At 36.7% G+C, this 19,352-nt stretch overlaps 2 protein-coding genes across 2 annotated transcripts; both read left to right on the forward strand.

Moving 5' to 3' along the window:
- Window positions 1–6,854: 6,854 nt before the first annotated feature.
- Window positions 6,855–7,674, forward strand: LOC125469908 (receptor-like protein 30). The gene is made up of 2 exons (XM_048568075.1): window positions 6,855–7,334; window positions 7,537–7,674. The coding sequence occupies exons 1-2, from the start codon at window positions 6,980–6,982 to the stop codon at window positions 7,575–7,577; spliced, it is 396 nt and encodes a 131-aa protein (XP_048424032.1). The 5' UTR covers window positions 6,855–6,979; the 3' UTR covers window positions 7,578–7,674.
- On the forward strand, window positions 7,341–18,757 carry LOC125469905 (receptor-like protein EIX2). The gene is made up of 4 exons (XM_048568062.1): window positions 7,341–10,678; window positions 11,769–11,880; window positions 16,841–16,916; window positions 17,211–18,757. Exon 1 carries the CDS (start codon window positions 7,670–7,672, stop codon window positions 10,073–10,075), a length of 2,406 nt encoding a protein of 801 aa, XP_048424019.1. The 5' UTR covers window positions 7,341–7,669; the 3' UTR covers window positions 10,076–10,678; window positions 11,769–11,880; window positions 16,841–16,916; window positions 17,211–18,757.
- Window positions 18,758–19,352: the final 595 nt, after the last annotated feature.

Raw genomic sequence — 19,352 nt, forward strand, 5'->3', positions numbered from 1 at the left:
GCTGAAGATAATTAAGTTCATTTGGTGTGTTTTATTATTTGGTATGTTTATGTTATTTTATTTGGTGTGTTTTATTATTTGGTATGTTTATGTAATTTTATTTGGTGTGTTTTATTATTTGGTATGTTTATGTAATTTTTTTAGTGAGTTTTTTTATTATTCGGTATGCTTATGTAATTTTATTTGGTGTGTTTTTGTCATTTCAATAAATATTCTCTTAGTATAAATAACTTACCAAATTAATTTGAATAAATATTCAATAAATTGGAAACAACATAAATAATACAAACAATAAATAATAAATTACAACCCAAAGTGATTGGAAAATTATGGGCTCCGATTACAAAAACTACTCTATTCATCATCACTTAACCAATTTGTGGTGCTAGGATGATCTTCTCTTGTGGTGCTAGGATCATCTTGGCTTGCTATCGCTTCTCTTGCACGCCTCCTTCGCACCACGTCCGCTTTCTCTGACTTCCAAAAAAATTTAGAATTTGGAGACTTCCCTTCTAAAGGCGTGTTCATAATCTCACGATCTCGTTGAGCTCGTCTTTCTTCTCTAACATGTTCCCTTTCTTGCCTAAGTAGCTCTCTTTCTCTCTCATTAGCCTGAAATTCTTGCTCAATAGCTGCAGCTTTTGCGTCCTCTCTAGCCTTATCAGCCTCATATTTCGTCAGTTCTGTCGCCAAAGTCAATTCACCTTGGCGAGTAAGTTCTTGGAAGCACTCCCTTTTCTCTTTGAAGCCTTCTTACCTTGAGGCCTAATTGGATAACGGGTCGAACCCGACGCTTTTTCAGGGAGGGGCGTTTCGGGCACTTCTTCTGCATCATCTTCATAAACATGCGAGACATGATCGGGTGTAGAGTGTAAGAGGGGTGTTGTTCATATGCACTTCTGGACCGATTGACACAACTCTAAATTTAGGACAATCTTTGACAATATTCCAACATTCCCACTGGTTGAATGATTTATTTTTGCTTTTGATTTTGGCAGCGTACCAAGCTTGTGCTTAAAGTTCCTACACAATGCGGGAGAAGAAATAATTATAATGAAAATAAGTAACAAATAAATAATACAAACAACATAATTATAATGTAAGTAGGTAACAAATAAATAATACAAACAATAAATAATAAATTATGTAGGTAACAAATAAATAATACAAACAAATAATTATAATGTAAGTACGTAACAAATAAATAATACAAACAAATAATTATAATGTAAGTATGTAACAAATAAATAATACAAACAAATAATTATAATGTAAATTTGGGTATCAAATAAATAATATATTGTTACCTGATCCGAGTAATTTTCCCCACTTCGAATATTACTACTAGCTTGTGCCAAGCGTCACTCCACGTACTAAACGATTGGCTAAGTAATTTCCAACGACTGGATATCGATTCTTTGGTTCTTTTCCCACCAATTTTCTCAAGATAATTGGTATGAATAAGACTCCACATTTCTTGCAACTGCATCTCATTACCCGTAAGCGAACTATGAGTAACTTCAACCCAGCTAGTACACAACGCAACATCTTCAAGAAGCGACCAATTCGTACCTGCACCAGTGGTCATTTTGTTGAAAAAAAATGGATTGAAACTTTGAGACAAAGAAAGGAATGTGATTGAAAGTAGTTGAGAAAATATGAAATTGTTGTGTAAGGTAGATGATAATGAAAAGGTATTTATAGAAAAGTAAAAACAATTTTTTAAAAAAAAATTTCAGACTTTTTTTTGAATTTTTTACAATTTTTTTAAATTTTTATTCAACTAATTAATTTTTTTACAATTTTTTTTAAATTTTTATTCAACTAATTAATCTCTGCCGTTGGATATAAAAAAATTTGAATTCCAACACTCCAGATTGTGCCACGTGTCACAACATTAACTTTTCTTAATTTTAAAACTATTTTTTCTTTTATTTTTTTATTTATAAAGCATATTAATATCCACCGTTGATCTCAGATCGAACGGTGGATATTAAATAAGACTTGTTGAGATCGAACGGTCCAAATTAAAGATCCGTTGAGAGCCAACGGTAACTGAAAAAGCAATTTTTTTTTTCTTTTCTGATTTTGTGTCGGCGACGCGCGCCCACGCGTGAGTGGGGTGCACGTGTGATATCCCGTCCCGAAGCTATCGAAACGTACGTATGAAATGACCATTTTGCCTCTAGCTAGTTCGTTTACGTTATTGGTTGTTTGTGTGCCTTGTTGGCATGTTTGAGAATCACACACACGCAGCCACACACTCCACCTTTCCATGTCTCTCTCTCTCTCCCGAGTTCTCTTTCCCCTTCCTTTTCACCATACACGTACGGACACACACACACCCACATTCTACACCCACAGATTGAGGAAACCAAGGGCTCAGTCGTGATCGTGATGTCGAGGGGAGCACGATCATATCATTTTCAGGTGAGAAACCAGTCATTTTCACGTCGATTTCACAACCTCCGATTGAGCACTATTCATGCAAACATTGATCTAGCATGTTTTTGGACTTTTGAAGCTTGTAGTTGTGTTTGTAAGGTCCCAAGGAACCTCGGAGTGTATCGTTGGACGGAAGTGGACGTCAGAATAGCCTGGTTCGAGTTTGGCCGGTTATGGAGTTTTTGGACAGGTATAATCTTGTAGTTTTAGACCTTAAAACTTGTTTGGACGTGTTCTCCTAGTTCTAAGGTTTAATTTGGTGCAAAAATCATGAAAAACGGTTGAGAAACGAGCGAGAAAACACGATTTACAGGTTTTCCGGCGATGGCGCCGGAGTCTCGCCGGAGAAGGTGACGGAATATTCCGTCAGGATTCTGACGGAATATTCCTGACGCCGTTAACAGAATCTGTCAGTTTTGATGGAATATTCCTAACGGCGTCAGTTGACACCGTCCGTGTGCACCGCACGTGCCTGCGCGTGGCTGCGCGTGCGGCGGTGAAAAAATTTTCTAAAAATATGGTTGTGTTCCTGAGGTTATGTAGAGCACGTTGGTATATTCAATTGTCCATTTTGAGCAATGTATGAGAAGTTATTTTGAACGGAAGGTTATGTGCTTTAAAATTAACGTTTTTATAGTATCTTCGCATATAGGTGACACGTATCCCGAGGACGAGCGTGCTCACGCGAGGCAGGGGGCTACGACCCTTCCACATACCAGTGAGTGGGCTTTTGGTTTTCCGTATATACCTATATACATTTATATTCCCAGAAATAGTTAAAAAGGGTTATTCGTTTTATGCCATGCACCATATCCTTATTGTTTATGCATTATCATATGCATCAGTAGTGGCATACATATACATATTTATATTTGGTGCTGTGGAGGCGCAGGTAAGTGCCAGGTAAGCGTTATTTAACCTTTGCATTAAATGGTGATTCGAGATGCTTAGAGAGCTCATAACCTGCACCCCCGGTGTTAGTGCTCCCGCCCAGAGTAGGGCACAGTCATTCACGTGTCGTTCACCTCCCACACCACACGCTCAGCTTGGATCCAAGTTAGGTGCACAGTCTTGTCGTACAGACCACTTTAGGTGGTTCCGACTCGTAGGTGACCCGCGATTATTCGCACAGCCTTCACATGATCATAGCACTAGAGCGTTTATATGTATGACACCCAGGCCTGTCGTACAAACCACTATAGGTGGTTCCGACTCGTGGGCAGGTTTAGTGATTGAGATTGAGATTTGAGCTCTAGATTCAGCCGTACAGGTCACTTAGGGGACTCCGGCTACCAGATGTTATGCTATTGATGTGATTTATACCTGAGCACTTGCATATCATTATGAGGCTTTGAAATGGCATATCATTGAGCATGTTTGGCATATTTATACATACGTATATATATATTTATTTCTGGGAAGTATACAGGTTTTACGGCGAGGGGTTAGAATATATTTTACTAAATGGTTTTCAAAGAGCTTTGTTTTTGCCCACTCACACTTTTGTTTTGCGCCCCTCCAGGTTCTAGTAGCTTAGCGGATTCGGTGGTTTTCCCAGAGGGCGTCTCAGCATTTCTGACAGACACTCACCAGTGTAGGGTCACCTTCGGGTGTACTACTGTCGTATCATTTTCTTTGGACTGCTGTAGTCTTTATGCTCTGAATTCAGTGTCTTACTTACACTAGCACTTATTTTATCCCATTATATATGCTAGTTTTTAAATTATTCGTACTTTTATATTAATTCCTTTAGCTTCCGCACTGTGCACATGGCTACGTCACTTCCACGTGACGGCCAGCATGCCCTGATCTTGGTCGGGGTGTGTCAGCACGCGCCCGACAGAAAAAAAATTAAAAAAGGCCTGACGCCAGCGCTGGCATCACAGGGCCTCAGGCTCTCGGGCTGGCAATTCTCTACGGGCCTGGAGCTCGGGCTTCCACCTCCACTCGGGCTCTCCAATGCTGGAGCTGGGCCACAGGGCCTCAGGCCCCTTTTCTCTCCTCCGTCGAGCAACCAGCAATGCTGGGCTTGCTTTAATGTCTACTCTACGACGATTGTAGAGTAGATCTGTTTGTGTTGAGCAAAACTATGATCAATTTACATGAAATGAAGATAAATTGGGTTTTTTTTCAACTTAATATATATATATATATATATATATATTTTTTTTTTTTTTTTCTTTTTTTTGGATTTTTGTTTTTGAATTTTTGGTTCATGTATTTTACAAGGGCCATGAACTCTGATGGAAGTAATTCCCTTTTTTTTAACTAATTTCCAGAATTTTTGTAAATCCCTTTCTCTACACAACAAAATATGGAATTTCAATAATGAAGTTTAAACTTTTTGACACGGCCAAAAAAAGATTCTTCTTCTTTCTCAAAACCCTCAAATTTGTCATATGGTCAGGTTTTATTTGGTCACTCGTTTATGTTTGCGACAAGAATATAAGTCCAAGGATGCCTTGTTGAAAACATCCGTGTCCCATGTGTTTCATCTTCTGCTGGTTAAACCAGAAATATAGCCGTTGAATCGGTTGCGAGCAATTAGTAGATGATTAATTTTCTTTTTGTCGTAAATTATGGAACTTCTAGGAGCTTGAAGGGCTCTCAGATCAGATGAGGAAGGATGTTTCACAAGTTCGTAGAAGATCGATGCGATTAGCAAAGAGTTAAAGCCACTAGGACAAACCTGCCAGAAGAAGGTAACACAACTGGGGTTTTACCCTATTTTGATGTTAATGCTTACTGCTATGCATATGCAATTATGGATCAATTCGTGCGTGTTTGTGATGAATTTTGGGTTTTTAACTTGTCACAGGAAAAGGAGTACCGAGATGCACTTGAGTTTTTCAATGAAAAAGAACAGAGAAAAAGTGCAGCTTATCACAAAGCTAATGGAGGTTAGTTTGTTAAACAATTGTTTACTTGGCATAGCTAGGGTTGCAATTTCATGGATGGGTGGAACCCGAACCAGTCTGGCCAGTCCGGAGTTAGAGTGAGCATGGTTGAGCCTGCTTTGACAAATTACCAATCCTACAAAATTTGGACTTACCGCCAGTTAGGAGTTCAACCTGTCCAAACTCTCAACCGATGCTGGTTATCTCTCATTCTATTTAGTAAAAGTGTAGAAAGTGTTTATATAATTCAACGTTTTGAGATTGTTTTGTTACAGTGAAAGTGAGAAGACGAGGATGAAGAAGCTGAGAGCAAGAACATGGATTTGTTACAGTGAAGAAGTAGCAGCCTATGTGGGTAATTGATGATCTGATTAGGTTTGTGTGATGATGTGTATAAGGTGATGTTTTTCGATGTTTACATATATGGGTGGTGGTGATTGGCATTCGGTGTAATTTCTAAGTTGGTTTGTTTCATTAATTAGTGTTTGGTAAAAACATTTGGCTGATTTAGGCAGGAAAAGACCCTTTAAGTTTAAACAGGTTTGTAACTAAAACCATATGGCCTTGCATTTTCCTTCTGATTCTTCCATGTATCCAATGATATTTATGTAATAATGTAGAGTTTTATGAGGGATTTTGGGACAAATGGAGTGTATTTTGTTCATTTTTTCTTCAGTACTACGCACTATATACGGAATGATTACATTTTCTACCCTTTCGTGGATTCTTCTCCTAACATCAAAAAGTAATGAGTGCTATGATGTCCACAATGTCGTCTAATTTTTCACCCACTTTTTAATGAAAGTTTTAGTGACAAGTTTATTCTATTGCAAGACCACATGGAAGGACATAAGCAAAATATAAAGAAAGTGTTTTCATTTGGGAACTGAAGTGGATTTAAGGAACATTTCTTGGTATAGATGCAAATAGTGGGAAAAAGGGAACGACTCACATCCCTTCCTCTAGTCGGGCCAAACGATAAGAACCCCCTAAAAATGCAAATAGAGTTAGGGATTAGAGCTTCTGTCTCTGTCCATCTCTTTTGCAATTTCGTAAATGCATGCGAATCAGTGAACATATTAATAGATAAATTAGTTGATAATATAGCTAGTATTTAAAAAAAAAAAATACCGCAAATATTAAGTCATGCTCACTTGCATTGCCAATTACCACTCTCTTTTCTCTTCCAATCCCCTTCATCAATTATATTTATGAATTTCCACCGCTAGCCATATGGATTTTCCACCAAAGACTAATCGGTGTGCAAAGACTTCCACATGCAGACCCTCAATTCTAGTCTACCAGCATGTGTGGTGTAAAATATAACAACATATCCAAATCTGTTTTTTGTAAGCAAGTTGATAAGTTGTGAATTGTGATGGAACATGAAGACCCTTAATTCAACAACCCATCACAATCAAGTACCAGTTGTGTCGACAAAGGACCTGCAAACTTGTAAAAGGGGCTGTGAACACTCACCACTCATTTCAGTTACCTTTTTTTCTTTTCTCCATCCGACGACTTTCGTTTTCAGCTCTCCTACCTACATCGATAATCTTTTCCTATAAATTCGATATCGTACTAATTTTAGTAGCTAAACATCTCACCAACAAAGCAAAGAAAAATTGTGTGTCATAATGGATAGCCATTGTCACCGTAGTATTGCTCACTATTTGCTTCTTTTGCTTTTGTTCTCTTCCTGCATGCAGAGTACTACTAAACTCTGTTTCTGTTTGGCTGGTGAAGAAATTTCAAGCAGTGTGAAGACAAATTCATGCATTGATGAAGAAAGACAAGCGCTTCTCGTCTTTAAACAACATCTTGTTGATCATTCTGGTAGGCTTTCGTCTTGGGTGGGTCATGATTGCTGCCAATGGGAAGGTATTTCATGCAACAACAGCACTGGTCATGTCGTGAAGATGGACCTCCGGAATCCATATGACTTTTTTGACCGTGATGAGTATGAAGAGCGGAGAAATGCTTCTTTGGGAGGTAAGATAAATGCTTCTTTGTTGAGCTTGAAACATTTAAATTACCTTGACTTGAGCTTGAATTGGTTTGATAGCAATCAAATTCCTAAGTTCATTGGGGAGCTTAAAAGTTTGCAATATCTCAATCTCTCCTATGCGTCATTTAGAGGAGAGATTCCCTCTTCTATTGGTAACCTGTCAAGCCTAAATTTTCTTGATCTCAGGTGGAGCCAGAATGTGTTTGACTTATCTTCCAAAAATTTGAATTGGCTTTCTCACCTCACTTCCCTGAAATACATTAATCTCAATGGCGTTGATCTTAGCAGCACAGGAGTCAGTTGGGCATATGATATTAACATGCTTCCTTCATTGTTAGAGTTACATTTATCTTTGTGCTCAATTGAAAGCATTCCACTTTCACTACAAAGGATTAACTTCACATCACTGTTGGTCCTTCATATGTCGTATAATGGCATTAAAAGTTCTTCATTTCCCGGCTGGTTTTTTAATCTTACTAACCTTGTAACACTCGATCTATCCGGGAATGATTTCGGGGATTCTTTTCCAAGTGAATTTTCAAACTTCAAATCTCTGGAAAATCTTTATTCATCTGAAATAGGCTTAAAAGGTCTAATTCCTAAAGTCAGTGGAAATTTGTGCAAGCTAAAAGTCTTAAGACTTTCAGAGAACAACTTTGATGGGGGGATTGAAGAGTTTTGGAGGAGTCTCTCAAATTGTCCAAGTAATACATTAGAGTCACTAGATTTGTCTAATTGCCAGATTGAAAGCCAATTGCCGGTCTTTTTAGGAATGTTTAAAAGTTTGCAGATTCTCAACCTTGGAGAAAACAATTTGTGGGGCTCAATTCCAGATTCCATCGGAAACTTGTCATCCTTGAGAACATTAGCCCTCAATTCTAATAATTTGTCGGGCTCAATTCCAGATTCCATCGGAAACTTGTCGTCCTTGAGAACACTAGACCTCAGTTATAATAAGATGAACGGCTCAATTTCAGAAAGTATTGGACAGCTCTATGAGCTAGTTTCCCTACTTCTGCTTGGTAACTCATGGGAAGGCATTCTAACGGAAGCCCATTTCATAAATCTTACCAGATTACAAGATTTTCAAGTTGGAAATATAAACCGACCCATGTCCCTCATTCTCGACGGGGCTTATGACAGGGTTCCTCATTTCAAGCTCTTCATAATTTATATCATAAATTGTCGGATAAGTCCTGGTTTTTGGGTATGGCTTCAAACTCAAACTGAACTGTCTGATGTTGCCCTTCTGGGTAATGGAATCTCGGATTCCATACCAGAGGAATGGTTGTTGAAGATATCTTCCCAACCTGGCTATCTAGACTTGTCTTACAACCACTTTCATGGAAACTTTCCTTCCCATTTGAAATTTCCAAATTTAATGTTTATTGATTTGAGTCATAATCAGTTGGAGGGCCCTCTACCACTTTGGTGTTTCCCTAATGTCCATTCCCTTTATCTAGAAGGCAATTTATTTTTTGGGCCAATCCCCTCAAATATTGACCAAATGATGCCCAAATTGCAAGAATTGTTACTTGATGGGAATCATTTGAATGGCACTATTCCTCCCTCTATTTGTAACATGCAGAAGTTAAAAATCCTGTCTCTAAGGAGCAATCAGTTTTCTGGAGAACTCCCTCATGCATGGAATATGGAGAGCATTATGGTGTTTTTAGATGTTGGTCAAAACAATCTGTCTGGTAAGATTCCTACTTCATTGGGGGTACTACGTTCCCTGGAAATTTTAAAGCTCAACGACAACAATTTTGGCGGTGAAATTCCTGATGCCTTGCAAAATTGTTCAAGTTTGAGGAGTATTGATCTTGGAGACAACAAGTTATCTGGGAAAATACCTCTATGGATAGGAGGGTCAAACATATCTAAGTTGTCTAGGCTACGATTACGGTCCAACTATTTTAGTGGATGTATTTCCCAGCAACTGTGCAATCTTCAGGGCCTTCACATCCTCGACCTTAGTCACAACAGCCTTTCAGGTACTATTCCCATGTGTTTGGATAACTTAACTTCGCTAGTCAATGATGATTCTTATGAACACAATTATGATGTGTTGGAGCAAGCCACACTAACACTAAAAGGAGAAGAACTTGTGTACAACACAACTCTATATCTTGTAAAGAGCATTGATCTTTCATCAAATAATTTAAAAGGTGAAATCCCTAAAGAAATAAGCAGCCTCATTATGTTGGGCACCTTGAATTTGTCCATGAATCAATTAATTGGAAAGATCCCTTCCAAGGTCGGAAATTTGCGTTGGCTTGAAACTCTTGATCTCTCACACAACCACCTTTCGGGACAGATTCCCCAAAGCTTGTCATCTTTAACCTCTTTGTCCCACCTGGACTTGTCATACAACAACTTGTCTGGAAGAATTCCTACTGGAAACCAGCTTCAAACGCTCAATTTTTCGTCCATTTATGTGGGCAATCAATGGTTATGTGGCGTTCCTCTCTCAACTAAGTGCCTTGAAGATGACCCTTTTATTGCTAAGGATGCAAAGGAGGAGAATGAAGATGGAAAGGATAAGTTGTGGCTCTATGTTAGCGTGGTACTTGGCTTTATCGTAGGCTTTTGGGGTGTTTGCGGCACATTGACCTTAAAGACATCGTGGAGGTATGCCTATTTTCAATTCTTCGAAGACATCAAAAATAAGGTAGCACTAGCAATTGCATTAAAAGTGGTTCGTTTCAAAATGTTTTTATTCTGAAGTTTGATTGCCCTAATATATAATGTGATGTTTTTCCCCTTCTACTTTGTGTTTTGGTACTTGCGACATATGTATTAAATAAAAGAATCCTTCAGTAAGTGTTCCCACAAACAATTATGTAACGGTTATCCATTTAATACAAGAATTCTATCTAGTTTGTACTTATGAATCGCATAATACAATCTACCGACGTAATGTTGCAATTTAACAAAGTAACATTAGGAAGTAGATAAGCACACGTGTGTATTCTTCTCTTTTACACTTGAATGTCGTCCAACTCGGCGAGTGGTAGTCCACCTCTACCGCCTTCTCGATGCTGCCAAAACCATACAAAAATGGGAGGAAGAATTGGTGGTTCGATATCGTCGAGGGTTTTCTGGGATTCCTGTTCCTTGCAGAGAGAGAGGTGGGAGAATTCGATGGCGTCTTCTGGGTTCCTGTCCCTTGCCGAGAGAGAGATGGGAGAGGTATTTTGGCGTCTGTTGCAGAGAGAGATTAGGGGGTTTGCACAGAGGGTGGGTGGGCGATTCAATTGAGGGGCTAGGGCTAGAGGGATGGGGGCTCCATCTCTATTCTCGCTTGCTGAAACTTTCCGCTCTTCAGGTAATCTCTCAGTTGAAAGCTTCTAATTATTTTTTTTCATTTGGGTATTTTTTTTCTTTGGATTTAGTAAACAAATTGATTAAATTTTTATTTGCGTGCCCTGTTTTTGATTTGTTTGGTTTGGCTTTTAGAGAAATTTTTACTTGCTGGTACCCTTGATTTTCCAGTGACATTTGTGCAGCCTGCATTAAATCATATGATGATTTATATAAGCTTTTTCTTTGCTCTCTTTTTTCAAATCTTTCTAATTGTTTATGTGCAATTTTGTCAAGATTTCTGGGAGTTAATTTTGTTCAAAGACCAAGTATTGTTCTTCAATTAAGATTTCTGATAGCTTAGAATGTGTTTCATGATGCATATGGCTGAAGCGGTTTTGGCTACATTTTGGATTGCCCATTAATTTTTTTGTTGACCTTGGCTGGTACAAATACATATAAGAAAAGTACTATCCTTTTATCAACTTTTAGTCAGGTTCAAATTTAGAATGCATTTGTATTCATGAGGCATTGGGGTAAAGTGCCTGTGTTCTGTGTTTTGTTGTTATGTTTTCATCCTTTTAAATTTTGTTATGGAAAGTGATCACATTTATGAATTTTTGTCGTAAATTTATCCTCATTCATATTCAAATGTAATATAATATCGATTTTGTAAAAACTTTTTGTCAATAATTTATGAATTTTTGTCAGTGAAACAATTTTCTAGCAGCATTTGATCGGATGCTTGTAATTTTTGTACTGCCGGATAATTATTTGTTTGTCTCAGCTAACAGAGTAAATATGGGGTTCTGTACACAACAAAATAGGGAATTTAGCCGAGAAATTTCAACAACAAAGTTTAAACTTTTTGATATGGCAAAAAACAGATTCTCTTCTTTCTCGAAACCCTCAAAGTTGTCTTATGGTCAGGTTTTATGTGGTCACTTGTTTATGTTTGCGACAAGAATACAAGTCCAAGGATGCCTTGTTGAAAATATCTGTGTCCCATGTGCTTCATCTTCTGCTGGTTAAACCAGAAATATAACCGTTGGATCATTTGCTAACAATTAGTAGATGATTAATTTCCCTTTTGTCGTAAATTATGGAACTTCCAGGAGTTTGAAGGGCTCTCATGTCCAATGAGGAAGGATATTTCACAAGTTCGTAAGAAAGATCGATGAGATTAAGAAAGAGTTATAGCCACTAGGACATACCTGCCAGAAGAAGGTAACAGAACTTGGATTTTTTACCACATTTTGGTGTTAATGTTTACTGCTATGCATATGCGATTATGGATAAATTCGTGCGGGTTCATGATGAATTTTGGGTTCGTAACTGGTCACAGGAAAAGGAATACAGGGATGCACTTGAGGCTTTCAAGGAAAAGAACAGAGAGAAATATAACCAGAAATATAACCGTTGTGCTTCATCTTCTGCTGGTTAAACCAGAAATATAACCGTTGGATCATTTGCTAGCAATTAGTAGAGGGATGGGGGCTTCATCTCTATTCTCGCTTGCTGAAACTTTCCGCTCTTCAGGTAATCTCTCAGTTGAAAGCTTCTAATTAATTTTTTTTCATTTGGGTTTTTATTTTTTTTTATTTTTTATGGATTTATGTATTTTTTGTTCCAGTGAATTTGAAATGAAATCAGAAAAACGGATTTAGTAACAAATATATGAAATTTTTATTTGCGTGTCCTGTTTTTGATTTGTTTGGTTTGGAATTATATTATTTTTTGCTTTTTTTGGCAAGGGCTTTTAGAGAATAAAGTTGCTTGCTGCTACCCTTGATTTTCCAGTGACATTTGTGTAGCCTGCATTTAGTCATATAATGGATGGTGGTGTAAATTCAGTTCGTATAGACAATTTTTTTTAAAAAGATATCTGGGTTTCTTTTTGCTTCTTCTCTGTTAAATTACTCATCTGGAAGTTAATTTTGTTCAAAGACTAAGTATTGTTCTTCAATTAAAGATTTCTGGGTTTTTTTTTTGTTGCTTCTTTTCTGTTAAATTACTCATCTGGAAGTTAATTTTGTTCAAAAACTAAATATTGTTCTTCAATTAATCTTACAAGAAAGCATATGGGAACGTGGCACACTAGGTGTTCGATGAAATGTGTCTTAGAATCCGTCAATATGATATATTATAATTTTGATCCTCCGCTTCAGCTCCGGCCTCAGGTGCGTGAAGACGAAGTGGTCCTGGTCGACTGTCTCTTCCTCCACAGTTCTGGACGATGGTTCCGAAGCTCTGGCGTTTCCGACTGAGAAAGAGGTCAATAACAAGAAGGTAATGGAATTCAATGTTTTGTGTATTTAGACGTAGGCATTATACATTTTAATTGATGCACATACTTCTAGAGGCATACTTCAAGGCACAGAAATTACGTAGTTTGTAGTCCTGTTAATTTTGAATACTATTATGTATTTCAACATAATAGTGTTCCATTGCCCAAAAAGAACACAGAAAGGAATTGTATGAGTTTCCGATTTTCTTGCAGTTAAAGAGGATCCTGCTGATGCTGAACCTAAATTTAACCCTTTTACTGGATCTGGAAGACGCTTGGATGGGAAGCCTTTGAAATAGAAGCCAGCACCAGCTTCTTCCTCAGGATCCAAAGACAAGAAACCTGCAGTCACCAATGGAAATGCACAACCTTCTACAGGATCTAGTTCATAAGCTACCAGTTGTCAGGCTCGGGGAAAACTTGTTTTCGGATCAAATGCCAGTCGCTCTCCAAAGGAGACAAAAAAGGTACTCTTGCTTCTCTTGTTTCATGACTTCCATCAACTGACTTTGGAATTATTTTACAAACGTTGCCAGTTTAATGTGATGCTGATCGTAAATCACTCTTTATCTATTCAATTCTGCAGGAAGCTGCAAAAGAGACTAAGAAAGAGAAGCAGCCGGAAGTGAAAGAAGACCCGAAATTCCAGCCTTTTATCAACTTTTAGTCAGGTTCAAATTTAGAATGCATTTGTACTCATGAGGCATTGGGGTAAAATAGCTAGGGGATAACGTTTTAGTCAGGTACAAATAGCAACTGTTTTTTTTGTTTTTGGTTATTTTTTCATCTAGGGGATAACTTTTTGTTGTTTATTGAAAGGAATATTAGAACACATCCACACCCTATTTTGTCAAATTGTTCTAAAGTGTCTGATGCTGATTTTAGAATTCTCCTGACTTTCTAACTCAAATCTGTGCCAAGAGAACCCAACTAAAGTGGTTCGCCGCTCCTTGTATGAAGTATTAGTGAATTATTTGTAATTTACAAAACGAAACGAAAATTGTTGCGTTTTAAGCATACATGGTGAAATTTATGTTATAAATTTTTTGATAAGAAGCAGGTGTAAATTAGAATCATACTAATATAGGTATGCTATATACATAAATTTGATAGTACCATAAGTTCATAATTAATCTTTAGTGTCATTAAAAAATATACATAAATTTATATACATAAATTTGATAGCACCATAAATTTGGGGTACTGCTGTTAGGTTTTTCCAGCCATGATAATAAGGAATTATAGTCTTAGAGGATTAAATTGTTTTCTGAATTGGAGTTGTTTTCCAAATTGGAGTTAGTTTCTCATTGGAGTAGGTTTTATAACTAGATTCCAATTAGGATTAATAATCCTTATTGAAGAAGACCTTTATTATGTCTATATAAAGGGGCTATTGTACTAGTTTTGAATTGGGGGGAGCAAAACAATAAATTGTATACCACTCAAGGGATTAGAGTGAGAGAATATTGTAAAGTGTGTGCGAGAGAAAAGAAAGAGATAGTGTATTTCTTGTTCCTGTTCTTTCAGGTTTTTCTTCAAGTCCTAGTTCTAGAGATTTGGCAAGATTATTGGTTGTACTCATTATTGATATAGTGAAAGATTGTTGTTGCTGTCCCGTGGATGTAGGCACGTATTGCCGAACCACGTTAATTCTTGGTGTTGATTTGTCTTGGTTATTTGTTTTCGATTTCCGGAGCTTGATCTGTTTTTACCATTCTTAAATGTGATATTCTCAACAACTGTTATATTTAGTACAGCCAATATGGTGCCGTTCAGGTGTTTTTGACTAATCTCTGCAGTTTTTGAATTCATCTGGGGTATTTGTGATTTTGAACGACACTAAAAATTTATGGGCTATAGGAACCGCTTGTTAAGAAAATGGGTCCAAATTCGGAGCTGTATTCTTCTTCCCTCAAAATAAGAAGAAAACGCTTCCTCAACTCCATATTTTGGCACCTTAGGTATATTTGCGTTCTAAAGCCTTTTACTTCTTCCGATTTCTTCAGAGCTATTATTTTACCCATATGTGATTTGTAAAGTGGAAGATTGGATTTCATATGAGTATTTAGGGTTTTGTACATTGCAAACTTGGGCTTATTGATCCAAATGGCTAGAACAATGTACTCAACAATTTCATATCCTCTTGGGCCAAGGAGAGTATACTACTTGCCAATAAGGAATATACTTCATATAATAGCAATGTGCTGATGTGTGGCATGCTTTAATTAGGGATATTTATGTGTAGTAAGAAAGCCATAGAGAAAGAGAGAGAGAGAGAGAGAGAGAGAGAGCCGAGGACACACAAATGACACATGTAAAACATTTATTTCATTGCTTCGTTTTTGGTACAAAAAAACATTTATTGTTAACTAAGGAACCATTTTTATGGATTTATTGAAATATGTAAGAACTTGTTTCTATCCTAACACATTAATTTTGGTCAATAGGAATCCCATAACTGAAATTTTATAGAAATGGTGTAATTGGTCAATCTGAAATTTTGAATTTTAGCCGATGAATGAACTCTTACAAGCTTTCTACTGCATATACACATCTTTTTTGGTTGTTAGATTTTGTTTTTATTTCATTTTTTGGTAAATGCAATGGTTGGCTTTGCAAAGGACTGACCTTTATCTTTTGTAGTTTTACCTTTTTTGGTATCGAGTATTGGTTGGTTTTATTTTCTAGATTGACTGGTATTTGTGCGTTATTTGTTTTCAATAATCAGTTTTCGTTATTTGTTTTGAGTTTTATTATGGATAAGTGAACACAATTATGAGTATCAACCATTTATCCTCATTCATATTCAAATGTAATTTAATATCGATTTTGTAAGAGTTTTTTTGTCAATAATTTATGAATTTTTGTCAGTAAAACAATTTTCGAGCCGCATTTGGTCGGACGCTAATAATTTTTGTACTGCTGGATAATTATATTTTCTCATTGCGCAGAAAAAAAGTTTGCAGTGTGGGTTTTCTAAATTCAGTCACTTCATTCTCTAATCTCGTAGATCTCCAACTTAAATCCATTTAACCATGTCATTCTTTGTATCATTTTACCGTATTTATTTGAGTTCTGTATTTAAATGTTGTTGACTTTTATTACATGAAGAAAACTGCCATATCCATAGAAAATAAATTTTTGATTTGTGTAGCAATGCATTTGAACGCTACAATATTTTCTGTTTGGGTTTTTTCCCAACTTAATTTGTTTTGGATTTTTGATTTTGAATTTTCGGTTTATTGTATTTACAAAGGCCATGAACTCTTTGATGGAAGTATTCCATTTTTTTTACTGATTCCCAGATATTTTTTTCAAGAGAATTAATTATCTGTTTGTCTCAGCTAACAGAGTAAATCTGGGGTTCTGTACACAACAAAATATGGAATTTAGCTAAGAAATTTCAACAACAAAGTTTAAACTTTTTGATATGGCAAAAAACAGATTCTCTTCTTTCTCAAAACCCTCAAATTTGTCATATGATCAGGGTTTATTTAGTCATTTGATTATGTCTGGGACAAGTATATATGTCCGAGGATGCCTTGTTGAAAATTTATGTACCCCATGTGCTTCATCTTCTGCTGGTTAAACCAGAAATATAGCCGTTGAATCCGTTGCTAGCAATTAGTAGATGATTAATTTCCTTTTTGTCGTAAATTATGGAACTTCCAGGAGCCTGAAGGGCTCTCAGATCCGATGAGGAAGGATGTTTCACAAGTTCGTAAGAAGATCAATGCGATTAACAAAGAGTTAAAGTCACTAGGACATACCTGCCAAAAGAAGGTAACACAACTTGGATTTTTACCACATTCAGATGTTAATGTTTACTGCTATGCATATGCAATTATGGATCAATTCGTGTCTGGTCGTGATGAATTTCGGGTTTGTAACTTGTCACAGGAAAAGGAATACAGAGATGCAGGCTTTCAATGAAAAGAACAGAGAAAAAGTGCAGCTTATCACAAAGCTAATGGAGGTTAGTTTGTTAAACAAATTTTTACTTGGCATAGCGGGGTTGCAATTTCATGGATGGGTTGAACTCAAACCAGTCTGGCCAGTTCGGAGTTAGAGTGAGCACGGTTGAGCCTGGTGTGACAAATTACCAATCCTACAAAATTTGGGCTTACCTCCGGTTAGGAGTTCAACCCATCCAACCTCTCAACCGATGCTTGTTATCACTCATTATATTTCGATTCAGTAAAAGCGTACATAGTGCTTATATAATTCAACGTTTTGAGATTGTTTTGTTGTCGTGTAACATTTGATGCAGCTGGTGAGTGAAAGTGAGAAGACAAAGATGAAGAAGCTTGAGGAGCTGAGCAACAACATAGAATCATTAAAGTGAAGAAATAGCTGCCTATGTGGGTAACTGATGATCTGATTAGGTTTGTGTGATGATTTATTTAAGGTGAGTTTTTTTTATGTTTACATATATGGGTGGTGATTGGCATTTGGTGTAATTTCTAAGTTGGTTTGTTTCATTAATTAGTGCTTGGTAAAAACATTTGGCTGATTTAGGCAGGAAAATAACCTTTAAATTTAAACAGGTTTGTAGCTAAAAGCATCTGGCCTTGCATTTTTCTTCTCATTTTTCCATGTATCCAAACACATACTACCCTACTTCCTAGTGTAACGTGGGGTTCTTTGAATTTATTCCTATTCTTTGTTCTAACTTTTTATGGATTGCAAAGGCCATGATATTTATGTAATAATGTAAAGTTTTATGAGTGATTTTGGGACAAATGGAGTGTATTTTGTTCAATTTTTCTTCAGTACTCGGCTCTATAGGGAATGATTGCATTTTCTACTCCTACCCCCACAACACCATGATCTTCTTCTCTCTTTTCATGGATTCTTGTGACTGTAACCTCCATTTGCTGAGATCTCTCCCGGTCTTCAAGAACACCATCAACCACGGTCCACTGTGAGAGTATCAAAAAAACCCACCATCCCCATTTTCCAAGTTTTCCCTTTACTCTCTCCAAATATTGAATCTTTCCGCTCTTCTGCTTGTTGGGGTTTTTTTGTTTTTTCATTTTTTTTGGGGAAAAAAGGTAAAGAAAAGGGTTTTTTTTCTTTTTGTGTTGGGGGGTGGGGAGTTGATCAAGAGCTTGCATGGGTACGGATTGGATCAGGGGAAGAGAAGCTAGAGAGGGAGTTTGTGTTCAGGGAAATGGGTTGTATGTGGAGCTGACAGCTGAGCTGCTTCTGAGATTGATGAAATTTCCAGCTTCCAAAGTGCTCCAAGGGCATGTCAATGGTTGCTGGGTTTGCATTTTAGCATTTCATAAGAATTCACCTTCTGATTTGACATGCATTCCCTCTATCCTTTCAGTCTCCACGTACCCTTTTCAGTCTGATGAATTTATTCTTATGTTGTCTTGCTGCTTTTGATGTTTTTCACGGTATTTTTCTTTTGGTTGGGGGTTGTCGTTATTTGTGTTTGTGTTTATGTTTGAGATGTACTAATTGCAGTATTACCCGATTACGGATGTCTACATTTTTTTGGACCTTTTACGCTTTTAAATTTCGCTCATTCCCTGACAATACCTGACTTAGCCACTGACAGAAGACAAACACGTATTTTGTTGGGGCTTCACTTGTTTGGTCTTTTCAAAGAAAGAAGAAAGGATTTTGCGATGTATTGGAATAGAGATACATGATATACTGATTCTCACATATTATAGTGCGTGGATTGATTATTAATGTTATATTCTAAAGTATAGATTGGATCTTCTACTCATAATATAACATGTGGATGTGTTCTAGTATGTTTCAATAATTTTTCTTGATGAAGAGCCTTTGGTTTGCTTTCTATTATGGCATGGAAGAGTACATTTTGCTCACGATCCTTAGTGGTCGTTAGCATTACTACTACATTAATTATGATTGGTTCAGTTTAGGTTTTGAGATATAAGTAGTAAACAAATCTGATCATATTCATTGATAACAATTCATTAAAATGCACTTTGAGTGGAAAAGCTAGGGTTAGAAGACAACCATTTCACTGAATCTCTTGCAATCTTTAAAACCCAATGCAATTGTCGAATTTTCTGTACTGTGTCGATGTATCGGATTACATCGAATAATTGGGGTTAAACATTTTGCCCTTCTGCTGACTTTGGAATTATATTACAAATGTTGCCAGTTTGATGTGATGCTGATCGTAAATCACTCTTTATCTATTCGGACACGAAAATTTTTGCGTTGTAAGCATACATATTGAAATTTATGTTATAAATTTTTTTGATAAGAAGCAGATGTAAATTAGAATCATACTAATATAGGTATGCTATATGCATAAATTTGATAGTACCATAAGTTCAGAATTAATCTTTAGTGTCATTTAAAAAATATACGCAAATTTATATACATAAATTTGGGGTACTGTTGTATTTGGTACAGCCGATGT

This window comes from the organism of the source record quoted next, unplaced genomic scaffold (assembly GCF_019419815.1).
Source record: "Pyrus x bretschneideri cultivar Hongxiangsu unplaced genomic scaffold, Pyrus_bretschneideri_v1 Contig47, whole genome shotgun sequence".
In the NCBI taxonomy this organism is placed as follows: Eukaryota; Viridiplantae; Streptophyta; class Magnoliopsida; order Rosales; family Rosaceae; genus Pyrus; species Pyrus x bretschneideri.

Bases quoted from the DNA above. Each gene is read 5' to 3' on its own strand.
- LOC125469905 (XM_048568062.1), top strand. From the start codon at position 7,670: ATGCTTCCTTCATTGTTAGAGTTACATTTATCTTTGTGCTCAATTGAA.
- LOC125469908 (XM_048568075.1), top strand. From the start codon at position 6,980: ATGGATAGCCATTGTCACCGTAGTATTGCTCACTATTTGCTTCTTTTG. The intron at 7,335-7,536 runs GTAAGATAAATG...TCTTGATCTCAG, and splicing joins GAGAAATGCTTCTTTGGGAG to GTGGAGCCAGAATGTGTTTG.